At 42.9% G+C, this 13,621-nt stretch overlaps 1 protein-coding gene across 1 annotated transcript; it reads left to right on the top strand.

The window, feature by feature from the left end:
* Positions 1-1,351: 1,351 nt before the first annotated feature.
* Positions 1,352-4,292, top strand: LOC120840573. Its single transcript, XM_040211144.2, has 2 exons — positions 1,352-1,726; positions 4,176-4,292. The coding sequence occupies exons 1-2, from the start codon at positions 1,493-1,495 to the stop codon at positions 4,290-4,292; spliced, it is 351 nt and encodes a 116-aa protein (XP_040067078.1). The 5' UTR covers positions 1,352-1,492.
* The last annotated feature ends 9,329 nt before the right edge of the window (positions 4,293-13,621 follow it).

The raw sequence follows: 13,621 nt of genomic DNA, 5'->3' as shown, positions 1-13,621 counted from the left end.
TGGCGACAGAACAAATGCTTCAAAAACGCGTGACATAAACTCTCGGCCACCCTGCTGCTGCGCCGAGGGTGTGCCGCGGGTGTGCCGAACTTGGCGATCGAACTGCCCAGCTCTCAATATTTCTGCGTTGAAAGGGATGTGGACGATTGGAAAGTCAGCAACAATGTGGACGAGTTCTTTCTTTTTTTTTTTTTTTTTCGGTTTCGGTAACCTTGGATTTTGAGGGAGAAATTGTCGAGCAATCAAGAAACTTGGGTTATTCCTCACGTCGCTCACCAGCATCTGGAACACGCCATTTTCTTCTTGACATCTTTAACAAAGCTTATTGGGTGCTTTCACTGCCTAAAAAAAAATAACTCAGCCTAAAAAGTGAGGCGCCGTCCGCACGCGGGAAAAGGGCACGGAGTAAACGCAATCCTAAATGTGTGCCCGATTGGGACTTCCGGCTGGAAGTCATCTGAAAAGGCAAGGAGTGCACCATTCGATCATCTGCGTCACTGATTTTGGCGAGAGTTACAGAACTGGCGTTTTAAATTTTTTTTCCCTCTGCAAATACATTGTTTTTAACCTCAGCATTTTTAGGGTCATGCCTAGAGGTCAGTTCCAGTCGTATGCAATAATAATAATTAAAAAAAATCAATGTCAGAGGTGTCGGGGGCCCTTTAAATAGGACGAAAACTCCGGCTTTCTCATAACGCACGCATTTCCGCAAAGCAAATTTTGATTAATGTAGTCATATCCAAACTAGAGTGTATAAGAAGGAGGCCGTGGGTTCCTAGAGGCTAGAACGGCTTGAAAGCCTCTAGGAGAGCGATGTCACTTTTTTAGTGTACTAGAAGGAGGCAATGGCCCTTGGGTTCCTAGAGGCTAGAACGGCTAGAAAGCCTCTAGGAGAGCGATGTCACCTTTTTACCGCACGCAGCTGCGTGCGGTAGAAAAGTGGCACCGCTTTTGATGATTTGTAAGTGATCCTTTATTTGCGACAGCGCGTTTTCGAGCGCCTGGCTTCCGGATATACCATATTTGAGCGACGATAATTTCGTGCATACTCATTGAGCGTAGAGAATGCTGAATAAGCATAAATAATATAGAACGCTTTGTGCGTCGCTGGGCGCTGAGTTCTGCAACGCCATCGAGTGAACACGACCTGCTTGCAAACAGATATGAAAGGTGGCATCTCTTTCGCATCTGATATAGCGCGTCCACATCAAGCAACTAAGCGAACTCTTGATGTATGTACGTCAAACTCAACCTATTGTAGTGCGAGTCGACCGCGCAGCGACACAAAAGGAGTCTCCGGGCGATAACCCATCTCCGACGTGACGTCAGCACGACCGAGTACCGCTCGAGTGGCGTTATCTGCCCGGCCAGAATCGTCGGTGCACGCCCCCCGCCCGCACCGCAGCTCCATTATAGTGACTCGTTCCAGGTCGCCCAGTTAGCGGCGTAGTTTTCTTCTAGACCGCCACGTCTTCCCAGCTCGACCGCTACGATGAAGCAGCCCCTGTCCGCGGTGGTCCTGTGCCTGCTTGCCGTGCTGGGGAGGCCGGCGTGGGCCGGTCTGCTGAGCGTCCTGGACATGCCGCAGCACGACGGCGTCTCCAGGGTCTGTCAGCTCTCGACCGGGGATTCTCTGACCCAGGCGGTCGCCGCTGGGACGCCTCTCGTCGTCAGGGTCGTCAAGGGCGCCGCTAAGAAGGAGTGCTCCTCCGAGGATTTCGTCGAGGTGAGCCTGTTGCCGCCGAATATTGCCAATCCGGCGAGTCGCGAAGCGAAAGACGTGTATATCGACTCGAGCACGCGCAATGCAGGGACGAGCTTGCGAACTAAGATTGACGTCGCTATATTGTGTAACCTCATTAAGCGCTGGACAGTGTTTCTAATGGAGGAGTACGATGCTCTACGGTCTAGGAACGTGTACATTTGACCTCGTTTTTTCTATCGCCCTCAGTCTTGTCATGTGCCGTATAATCTAAATTTTTATAATGTAATCAAACTATTATATCGTTCTACTTGTTTTTTTTATTAGAAACAGTAAATATGTTAGTCAAAGAATGCGCCGAAAGTAAACGTTTCTTCGTTGTGCTGTAATGTGCGGTTTCGGTGGGACAATACCATCTAGTACGCAATATTTCTTGATTGATACCTCAGCTGTTTGACTGCTAATCAAACGATTTGTCAATCTAAGGAGAGGAATCAGGTTAATTCAGTAGCGAATAATCATCACTCATGATTTTTAACGAGAATGAAGTTGAGAGGCTGAAGATACAGAATATTACAGTTGAGAGAGCTAGTAAATACAAGTATCTAGGAGTATGGATATGTAATGGTGCAGAATATCTCGGTGAGTATGAAAAGTATATAATAGGTAAGGGCAACAGAAATGCAGCTGCAATGAAAAATGGAGCACTTGGAATTACAACAGGCATGAGGTGGTGAGAGAGATCTGGAAAGGAGTCATGGTGCCTGGCTTGACTTTTGGAAACGCAGTGCTATGCATGAAATCCGAAGTGCATGCGAGACTAGAAATAAAACAGAGAGGAGTAGGTAGACTGGCTTTGGGGGCACATTGCAAAACGCCAAACCAGGGAGTACAAGGAGACATGGGATGGGCGTCATTTGAAAGCAGGGAAGCGGTGAGCAAGATAGAATTTGAGGATAGGCTGAGGCAAATGGATGGGGAGCAATGGGCACGAAAGGTTTTCAGCGATTTATACATGAGGAGTATAGACACAAAGTGGAGACAGCGCACTAGAAAATTAAGAGGAAAGTTTTTGGGCTATAGTGAAGATACGGAAGAGCAAGTCTCAGTTGAGAAGAAAGTTAAGGCCACAGAAAGAGATCGGTGGCTAGAGGGAATACAGACAAAGACGGCTCTGGAAAGCTATGGATTAAACAAAACAGTTATTGCCAAAGAAAGCATTTATGACAATTCTAGGGCAAGCTCATTGTTGTTTGAGGCGAGGACGGGTGTTCTGCTAACCAGAACATACAGAGTGAAGTACCAAAAAATGTATACAGTGTGCACTGCTTGTGGAGAGGAGGACGAGACGGCTGAGCACTTGATACTCTACTGTAAAGGGCTTCACCCTATGCCTGCCGAAAACAACATAGATTTAATAAAGTCATTGGGTTTTAGAGACAGCGAAGGGAGAGTGGATTTCAAGACTGTAGAGATTACCAAGCAAAGATTAAGTGAATGGTGGCAGAAATCGAGAGAAAACTAGGTATTTTCTTATTCACTGATGGCAAGAGGGTTTTCATAGCCTCACTTTCTTTGCACTGCGGAGTGAATATAGATTTCACCTTCAAATACTCTAAGCTTAAATGGTAAAACAAAATGGCTAGGTGGCGTAAGCTACCGTCCGATCCAAAGGGCTCAGCCGTATTCATCCATCCATCCATGATGGTAAATTTAGCCAGTGGAGTACGACCGCATCATGCAGTATGTGACACAATCGCACGCCAGCGCGATGCTAATCCAGATCGAAACGGACAAGGGCGGGGATCGAACCCATGATCTCTGGGTTCGGCAGCGCAAGCTTTCACTTCATGTGGTCTGAGCTGCGTTGTGCTTCCAAACTCGGCCACCGGAATCTGCCCTGTTTTAAACACGTGTGGAAAACTAAAGGCAACGGAGAGGGTCCCAATATTCGACTCCTCAAAACCATCAGCCTTAAAACGTATCTAAGCAATAATAATAATAAAAAAATAACGTTGAGCTTTGTTTTTTGAGCGACCAAGGCATCAATTACCAACATCCCAAAAGAAATGTCAATAAAAAAAATTAAACGAATGCTCATCTTTGAACGCCTTCTTGATGTTGTGTGCGATACAGCTTAAGTTAAAACATTGCTGTACGTGACTTGCACATTCATGCATAGCCGCACCCTCTGACTGAAACGGATTTTCTGACCATCAAGTTTGTATCAGTATACAAAATATTTTTTCAACAGCCTATTAAGTATTGATTTAATGCGTGAACCATATCATGAACATAAAGCATAATTTTCTCGATACTATTTGTGCACGTTTGTTTACTCTGAGTTTGTTGACGAAGAAGCTCCTTTATTTCAGCTGTGTACTGACTCTCTGGTACAAAAAGAAGAAACTGCTTGAAACTAGTTCTTTGTATAATCATTTGTATTCATAATGCTACCTATTATATTTCGCAGGTTGCAGCTCAGCTTTTGGAGGCCCACGGTGTGAAGTTTTGTGATGTGCCAGAAAGTGTCATCAAGGAATCTAATCCAACGGAAATCGGTGAGGCATATCGAGTCGTTTTGTTTTGAGTACGGCGAGGAAAATGAAAATGCGAGAGCTTTATGGTATTTTCAGGTTTTTATTATAGTAGGAGTCTGATCAGTGTTTTATAAAGTCATCTACAATTCAAAAATGAGCTTTTTTGTTTTATAATTTTGAACCATGTGTCAAATAACACTTAACATTCTCAAACTTCACTAAAAGTGCAACGACAGGTATCCAGATTTTCTATTAGCGCTTAGTTAGATTTATGTCTATCTATGAATGCAGCTGAATCATTTCAACCAGGTGGCGACTTGCACCATTTTACTAATGCTCAAATACAGGATGAATAACTGACCTTTATCACTTGTGAAAGAAGCGTTAGTTTTCGTGTTTTTTCCCCACGTAATGGTAATCTTAGAAAGAAAAGTGAGCAGCGAAAATGTGGGAAATCTGTCTTTGCACCGTACGTGCTGACGTCTGCAGTAGTAACTGTTCTAAAGAGAAAAAGCCTAAAACAAATGGCATCTTGCACGCGCGTACGTCAACACCTTATTTTGATTATGTTCTACGAATCTTTTATAGGGGAAGGCGAGCGCGTGCGGCGTGTAGACCTACAGTCCCGGCATCCTCTTTGATGCTCGTGTAAATTTAGCAATAGTCAGTGCTATAGTAAGGAACAGGAAGCCAGAATTTTGTCATTGGGCTTTTGCTAGTTTAGTCAATTTGGGAGCTGTTCACCCTCTGAACGTTCGACTGAACAGATTGAGGAGTGAAACTTTATTCTTTGTGCAAATACGAGGCGTGCGCGAGACCAACCTTTTTCTGCCCGCGTAGAACACGAGCAGAAGCCAAAGATTAGAATGGTAGTAGAAGCCGTAACTCTTAACTGCTCCAACTGATCTAATAGAGTATTTACTGACAGCCCTTACCTGCGGCATGTCCCGAGTATCAAATTTAGCACCATCAAAGCTGCTAATAATGAAAAACTAAGCTTCTCTCGTATGTTATCTAAGCAACGTTTAAGTGACCATTCTCGTGTCGAATCATCGCTGTCGTTGATATTCGATATTACGTAGACCATGAACGTTTGAAATCGGACATGCTATAGCACAGATTCAGTGCCCAATTCGCATGGTTTGGCTGAAGGTGCCTATGCGGTCCCCTTAAAGGAGCATAAAACGATTTTTGTCTACTTCCGCTAAATACTACTTAACATCACTTCCAAACGTTAATAACTGAGTAAACTTGCCTTAACTATTTTTAGGGAACGGCAGTCGCCAAAAAAAATCTCTAAATATGGTTATCGTTCATCCCCTCAATATGGAGCCAGTACAACCGGCCACGTGGCCTGGTGCTTACCCTATGCCGCCAACGTTAATCATAGCCACAGGCTGGGGTTGGCGAAGAAGCAAACGTGCGCTGAGCTCCAGGCATTGTTAGAATTCGGCTATTCTCATCACCGCAGTGGTTGGACACGAGCCACGACCCGAGTGTCCGCCGAGGTATTGATTGTTACGAGCCAAAGTCGAGTCAAGTTTGGCGAGGGCAAGACTGAAAGAAATAGTCCCCTTTTATCTTCGCAATTTCACCGCGACAAAAGCTTCCGAACCAGTGGCGGTCTGTACGAGTATACTTGGGCCCGACTAGGACCCAGTAAGCATCTGCAAAGTCATGAACATTCCAGCCCGGTATCATTTCATGACCCGTTTAAAGCGGGGTCACACTGCGTGTACCATCATACAAAAGACAGTCTGCAAACAGATTCGAACGCAAGTCACCACGAGATCCGTGCTTCGAATGCCGCATGGCAACGAGTTCAAGAAGAAACTTGGCACGTGGAATTCGAATTACAAATGTCTACACTGCAGACAGTCTTTAGTATGCATAAGCAGTGTGACCCCGTCTTACGGCTCTCGCACTTTCATGAGGTCAGGAGCACATTCTTTGATATTAAGAGGAATCCTCTGAGAAGTTTAAGATGACAATTAACTTCGCTTTGTGTCCGGATGTGCGCCTTTTTGCGCATTGATCAAAGCCTTTCTGATATGTCAGTCAGTATAGAATCAATGTTTTATAATTTATAATCAGCAGCTTGTTTGCACCGAAATAAAATTATTGAATGAAACTAGTTATTATGTGTCGTCATAGTGTAATACTTGTTTTGCTTTTTTTTGCAATCTTGACGCAATAATAGTGAATGAGCGTTTGAGCAATGTGACAATGACAGAATATTTCTGTCCCAGTCATGCCCAGTTTACTAGTTCGTATTTGCATCAGCTTAGGTGCATCCTTTTCTTTTATACTAATGTTTCAGTGGCCGTTGGAGATGTACACTTGCACCGCAGTGGGAGGCGGACTCCATATTACGGAAGAAAAAGCGCTTCTGCCTTGATATCCTGGATTCATAAGGTAAACCTGACTTTATGGTTTTCGCACTAAAATGCACTCCCCGCGCTGTGACTACACGTTTGAAGAGAAATGAACACAAGCTTGTATACTCACCTCGCGTAAATGAATCTACAGCTATATCTTTCTAGAACGATGGACTGCTAACGGAATAAAACTAATACATGAATTGATCACAAATGACAGTTTCGATGTATCTGATCACGCTATCGTGCCATTAGTTTCGTTCAGCAACAAACCTGCGTTTCGTGATATCGATTGGTCATGCTATACTTCATCATGGGCCAAAGGTTTTGATTCTATGAAGTGTATATGCTGCGAAAATTCGCATTTCCGAAACGGTGTGTAAAATATCCTCTTAAAAAAACAAAAACAAAAAAAAAACACACCTGGTCTCGAGTTTACAAGGAAGGATTTCGCCCCGCGGTGTTCTCTCTGTGCTTGGCGTTAAAACAGTGACTGCTGCGCCGCGCGCAAAGCCCGCTGGCCGCCGGTTGTACAAACCTCCGTGTAGCAGCGCCGATCAATGCTACCCGCTCAGAATACTATTTTACGAAATTCAGTCTCATCTGGTGGCTCAAATAGCAGTTTTCCTTTTGCCGTCCTAATGGCGGTAATCGACCTGCAGTCTAGTATATTCCCGGGCGTCGTCACTTTCGCTAGTCAACAGCAAACGAGAATGTGTATTTATTTTATGTATTGTTCATACCCTCAAGCACCGAAGCGCTGTAAAGAAAAGAGGTAAAGCAACCCGGCAAAACGCAAAAAGATGCGGCTCTGCTGGCAAAACAGAAAGCAGCATCTGCTAGGAACAAAATAAACGAAAGCAAATTACTGTTGACTCGTCACGCGGAAATGTAAACAGATTCGCGAAAAATGAAATAATCGGGTATAGTTGCGATATCTGCTGGAAGATGGTTCTAGTCGTTGGATGTATGCGGGATAAATGAATGAAAAAAGGCCTTCATCTGGCAGCGTGTTAGCCCAACTTTATTTTGAATACCGGACAAAAGCTCGCCGGACAGCTCACCCATTTTTTCACACAACCGGACAAAAGCTCACCAGGAGAAAATTTCATATAGGCCTTAACACATGTGCAGACAACCTAGGTGCATGCGTGCGACACTAAAATGCCACGATAAATTAAATATAAAAGGCGCATGGTTTGTTGCTTAGGGTAGAAACAAGTTTCTTTATCGATTGCTTAGAAGCGAATGCAGTCCCCCACTAGATCCAGCAGTCTTGGTAGATCTGGGTGTATCTGTAATCCCTCGAAAATATTCTTCGCCCGATTCTGCAGGCGCAGAGTGGTTTTTCGCACCCGCTTCTCTTGGGGTTCACCTCTGCGGGCATGTGCCAGTGTCGTGGCAACGAACGCCTGATTTTCCTGTGGGCATTCAATTGGCATCCAGACGCTTGGATGAGCGTGGCCGACAAACTTCTCGAACCCAGTTTTGCTTCAGTTTCCTTTTCACAACACCTTGAGATAATCCTTTATTTCACATTTGCGACACTCAATGACGGAATGATTTTAATTTTTCTAGCCATTCACTTTAAATATTAACCTGCACCCGAAGAAAACCCATGATTAGTAAGGAAGAGACATTGTGCCGAACCTTTATGTGGGCGTTTAGCGTGACATAAGCACAATGAAAAAGCGATAACGACAAAGGGTGACTTCGCTTCTTCGGTCACTCTTTGGGTTCAGAAACTTCGATTCACGAAGTTTCTTGGGCTTGGCACAAGGGTTCTCCGGCATACCTTGAGTCAAGCAAACTTGATCATATCAGCTGAACTCAGTTTGATCCCAAATCGTTGCTTCTCTGATGGCTTATTTGTCGACACCTTTGGATGGGATGGGATGCCAGTTCTCCTAAAAATGGTGCAATGACCATCGAGTCCGCACTTTATCCCAGCCCCTGTTTCGCCGAGGGTAGCAAAAAAAAAAAAAAAAAAAATGAGGTGAGCTTTTGTCTGGGTTTCTGAAAAAACGGGTGAGCTTTTGTCCGGTGAGCTTTTGTCCGGTTACCCCTTATTTTGATGGTCCACATGGGAAGAGTACAGCGTTGGGCAAAATACTCGATAAAAGTATTTAAGATAAGTTACTAAATACCTGCTTCATAAAGTATTTGAAGTACTACTCAAGTTACTTTCACTGTAAAGTATTTGGAGTAGAGTACGAACACTTAGATATTTAATTCGATATTACTTTTGAAGGTACTTCCAGATTGTGTAATTTGTATTGACGCCAGTGACGACAATTATACATTTGCACAAATATGGTTAATCAGAACGGTTTATTAGCACGTAACCTCACCAAACGGCAAAAAAAAAAAAAAAAAAAAAAAGGTTGTAGGATTCGCGGAAAGAACAGGCGCCTTTGGGAAGGCGAAGGGAAAACCTTCATTCTGCTAACTTTGGGCTGAAATACGAGTCGCAATTGGCAAAAAAAAAAAGCGACGTTTTCACGAGCTCAATCAACGTCACCGTAGCTAATCAGAGCTGGCAACAGGATTTGCTTGCTCGAAAGAATGTTCACGTTCGCTCGTGCCACGCCCACGCCACTTCATACCAAAAAACTCGGAAAATGGCGAAATGTAAGAAAAATGTATTTGAGATAATGAGTAAAAGATACACAGAAATGTAATTAAATTAGAGTATCAAATACTCTCGATCAAAAGTATCTGCAAGATATTTCAAGAAGTACTTGAAATACAGTATCTTGAGTAGAGTATTTGAGATAGGCGCAAGTCTGGAAGAGTAATAGTTAGGCAATGTAAATAAATGGTCTCGTAACGACTGCTGATGGTACACTTCATGAAACAGCCAAAAGTCAAAAAAACTTTCTACGCAATGACAAACAGGGTAACAACAAACTGGACTTCATTGATATACTGGCTGTTCGATTATAGTTAGACAGAAAAACGAACGGTGTCACTTTGAACTAGTTAGAGAGCTTTATGTAGAACGGCCTGGTTTGGATCCTATATGTAGGCTGCGTATTCTCATTCAGACCGTTCAAGGCTGTTATAAAGAATGCGTTTTAAGTTAACTGGAGCCGTTCTGAAAGTTTCGTCGTAGGTATCCTAACATGCGGTTACCGTTGGCTAATATTATATCGACACGAGTTTTCCGGGTTAAAGTCGGTGTTACTGTAACACCTAGATAACAGTATGAGTTTACGGATTCCAGTTAAACGTCGATCAATGATGTACTGAAGGGCGCGCGCCTTGCCGTGAAACCCGCATTAGTTTGCATTTGTTATGGTTTGGTTCCATACGCCATTTTGTTTGCCCCAAAGGGCAATTTTATCCAGATCAGATTGTCAAAGCCGTTCATCGTCATCATAATGAGCTTCCCGATAAGTTGCAGAGTCATTTGCGTATAAATGTATGGAGGGAGAAACACAACTTGGTAAATCATTAAGAAATATTAGAAAATTATAAAAACAAGCGGGCTATAAAACCGAACCTTGGGGTATGTTCGATTCCACATCAGTCGGGAAAGAATTGTTGCTCTTAAGAGTTACATTTTGAGAGCGGATGATAAGAAAGCATTCCAGCCATGTTAACAAATTACAATTTAGGTTTAATAAAGAAAGATTCAGCATTAGTAGCTCATAATCAACCTTGTCAAATGATTTAGAAAAATCAGAAAAAAATGAATTCAGCCTGATAATTGCTGTCCAGTATAGCGTGCAAAACATGGGTGAAATAAAGCAGCTGCGACGGACATGAAAATGAGCCAGGGAAACCATGTTGAGCAGGGGCAAAAAAGGAATTTGATTCTAGGTAATTAAAGATATGAGAGTTCAGTATGCGCTGTATGATTTTAGGGGAATACTTTGTTAGTAAAACGGGTCGATAATTGAATGGGTAATGCTTGTTTCACGACGTATGCAGTGGAACCACCTTCTCAGTTCGTGTTCCACGTTCGTGCTCTTTATCACCTTCGTGTTCTTTACCTTACAATTCTTTCTGGATATCTGTTTCGATGGTGATAAATATGCAACCGGTAAGAACGAAGCACCGACCCACATTGACGCCGTGATAGAAGTTCATACACCATGGAGCTATGAAGCCAATTGTGTGCCGCCAACAGATTGACTGGACCAGAGTCCGAAATGAACGCTTACGCAGCTCTTGCATTCAATTCCTGCGTCGCATTGTACTTACGTCTCGAATGTATAGGCCTCGCATCTTCAACTCCTTCCATAATCAGTAACCACAAGGCCGTTATTGTTAAGGCACATAGGCCATTTCTCAGATGATAGTGATCAAAGTGACCATACTGATTAGACTGAATTTCGGAAAGGGCATATTGTAGTTTCTGCGGTTAGTCCGTCAAGGCAGAGTAATTATCTTATAGGCTCAGTGCAATATTAAGTGCGTTGCTAAAACATGCCCGTTGAACGAATAACAAGAAAAAAACAACAACAAATGGTGTAGGTATTAATGGGGCACGTATATTATTCTGCCCCCCCCCCCCCCCAAACCCCACACACAGACAAACACATACAAAAGAAAAAGTATTGTAAGCTATTGTTTTTGAAGCGAAGAAACATGGTATGAATCTTCTTTAACTAAAAGAGCAACGAATTGCTCTATTTGATCGGCACAGTTATTGTTAAATTAGTCCCAGTTTTGTCTTTGAAAAAAAGAAAAGTGGGTAGCAAACAATAGAGGAAGGAATAATCACGTAAACTGCAAGATAGAGATGCGTAATATCGACGTCGGCGCTTTTCTTTTAAATTTAACTCGTGTAGAATGAAGAGGATCACCAAATATCACCATGTTTGTTTGCAGTCAGGAAGAGTCCATTTTATAACAGTAGCTTCGATAACGAAGTTTTTAGTTGTGGTAAAGAAGAAAAAAATTGAGGATATGTTGTTCGTGATAACTGCGTCGCGCTTTTCACCTTTAGGCGTTATTTTAACTTTTTTTAAAGGAAGTAAACTATACTCACACTTTTTATGATTCCGTAAACACGTGCATTCAAAATCGCATGCCTGCTTTAAATAGCCGGCACCTTTTGTAAAATTGGTGGTATAGACTTCTCTTCCGATGTTCCGGACTGGCAGTGCTCATCATTACTTTAGACAAGCAATGTTTGCGATAACAATTAATCGATTGTCTCAATGCCGGTAAGATGCAAATAATAATAATAAAAAAAACCGCTGCATGTTTTGTCTTATTTTGTATGTTTTTTTCTTTTGAGATATAAGTTTCTTGTTAATCAAGGGCACCTCGCAGACACCAGCGTGTTCGAGCGCATAGTAATACAAATACAAATTAAAATACCTTAAATGAGGCGCATGTATATGTAACGCTGTTCATGCGGGCACTACCTAATCACAAGTTGCCGTTAATGGCTTATCTAGATCTCAGTTGTTGCTACACACATCAAATGTAAGCACATGTCTCATCTTTTCTGCACAGTGTTTGGTCTCCGTAACATTTAGTTTTCGTTGATGTTGAATCTTGTTTCATTATAGATGAAGTATCGTAAAATATCAGTCATCAGCGGGAAGGTGGACAAGGCTGCATTTGATCAAGTGCTGCATTTAAAGGTCGTCGGATTCTTTATCAACGGCACCACGGGTCAGTCTCCATAATTATACAAGGTTTTCCTTTTTAGGCTTTATACATACAGGTCTTAAAAAAGGCAATGGAAGATACACTAATTCGGGTTGTACAAGCGAGTTATACGGCCGGGGGACTTGATATAAGGGATAATCGTCACGGCTGATAATAGTTGATAATAACTAAAAAATTGTAAATTAAAATTTAATCCACGAAAATAGGCCCAAGGTTTCAATTGGAAACTTGCTGAACTTCATCGAAAGCCACTACATTAATAATTAAGAAAAAAAAAGCCGAGCTCGTGGGATGCGCAGTAGTAGTGCGCTAAAATTACCACTCGTGCGACCGGCACAAGGATGGGGTGAGACAACGCGGGTTAAGCTCCGTTCACATACTTGCAACCGAGTAGGACGGAGAGAGACCAGACCGGTTTTTAAGCCTCTCGCGACGTCTTAGGACCAGCTTCGCTTAGACTGAGAGAGACCGGTCAGGTCTCTCTCAGTCGTACTCGGCTATAAGTGTGTGAACATGCCTTTAGAGGCGGAAAAACCGGGCGGGCGCGCTATCGCACCCGTAACCTCGCTCCTGCTGCGCGAGTGCGTGGCAACTTGAGCGCTCCACCGTGCTGCCCACGTTCTCAGACTTTCTAAAATTGACTTGTGTAGTGGTTTTCGATGACGCACGACAAGTTTCTAATTTGAACCCCATGTTTTTTTCCCAATAATTAGAACGTTAACATATTTGAGTTAATTAGCCGACTGATCGTTAAGATTATCGCCCTATACCATGTCTTCCTGGTCGTATAACTCACCTGTACAAACCGCATTAGTGTAACTTAATTAGCTGTTTTTTTAGACAAAACTATTAAGCTTAAAAAGAAACGCAATTTATAATGCCGTTATGTCCTGGACACTGCAAACGTACGCGGGTTCCGGCACTAGCATATATATTTTTTAAAGTTTTGTGTTCTCCGACTTCTGAATGCTGCGTTTTTTTTTTTTCTTCTCCTTTTTGATAGAGAAGGATTAAATAGACTTATTGCTAAATGACCCAGACATGAAGGAAAATATTGAGAATGTAGGTCTACGCGCCGCACGCTCGTCTTCCCCGTATAAATGATTCGAAATAACATAAATAAGGCGTTGACGAACGCGCGAGCGAGATGTAATTTGTTTTTAAGATTTTGCTTCGGAACAGTCAATGCTGCAGATGCCAGAACGTGCAGCGTGTAGTCCTACATTCCCAGCATTCTCGTTGAGGATTGTGTAATTTAGCACTATTCGTATTCGTCTATAGTTCCGCATGCATCTCCGCAAGAAATCTAGCCATCTATACTACGTTCATCCTTCAGCTGAGAAGCTCCGCCTTCAGCGCGAGCTCGTTGG

The sequence above is a fragment of the Ixodes scapularis genome, unplaced genomic scaffold, assembly GCF_016920785.2.
Source record: "Ixodes scapularis isolate PalLabHiFi unplaced genomic scaffold, ASM1692078v2 PGA_scaffold0__279_contigs__length_252992795, whole genome shotgun sequence".
NCBI classification, from domain to species: Eukaryota; Metazoa; Arthropoda; class Arachnida; order Ixodida; family Ixodidae; genus Ixodes; species Ixodes scapularis.
This window is presented reverse-complemented; position numbering and strand designations above follow the sequence as displayed.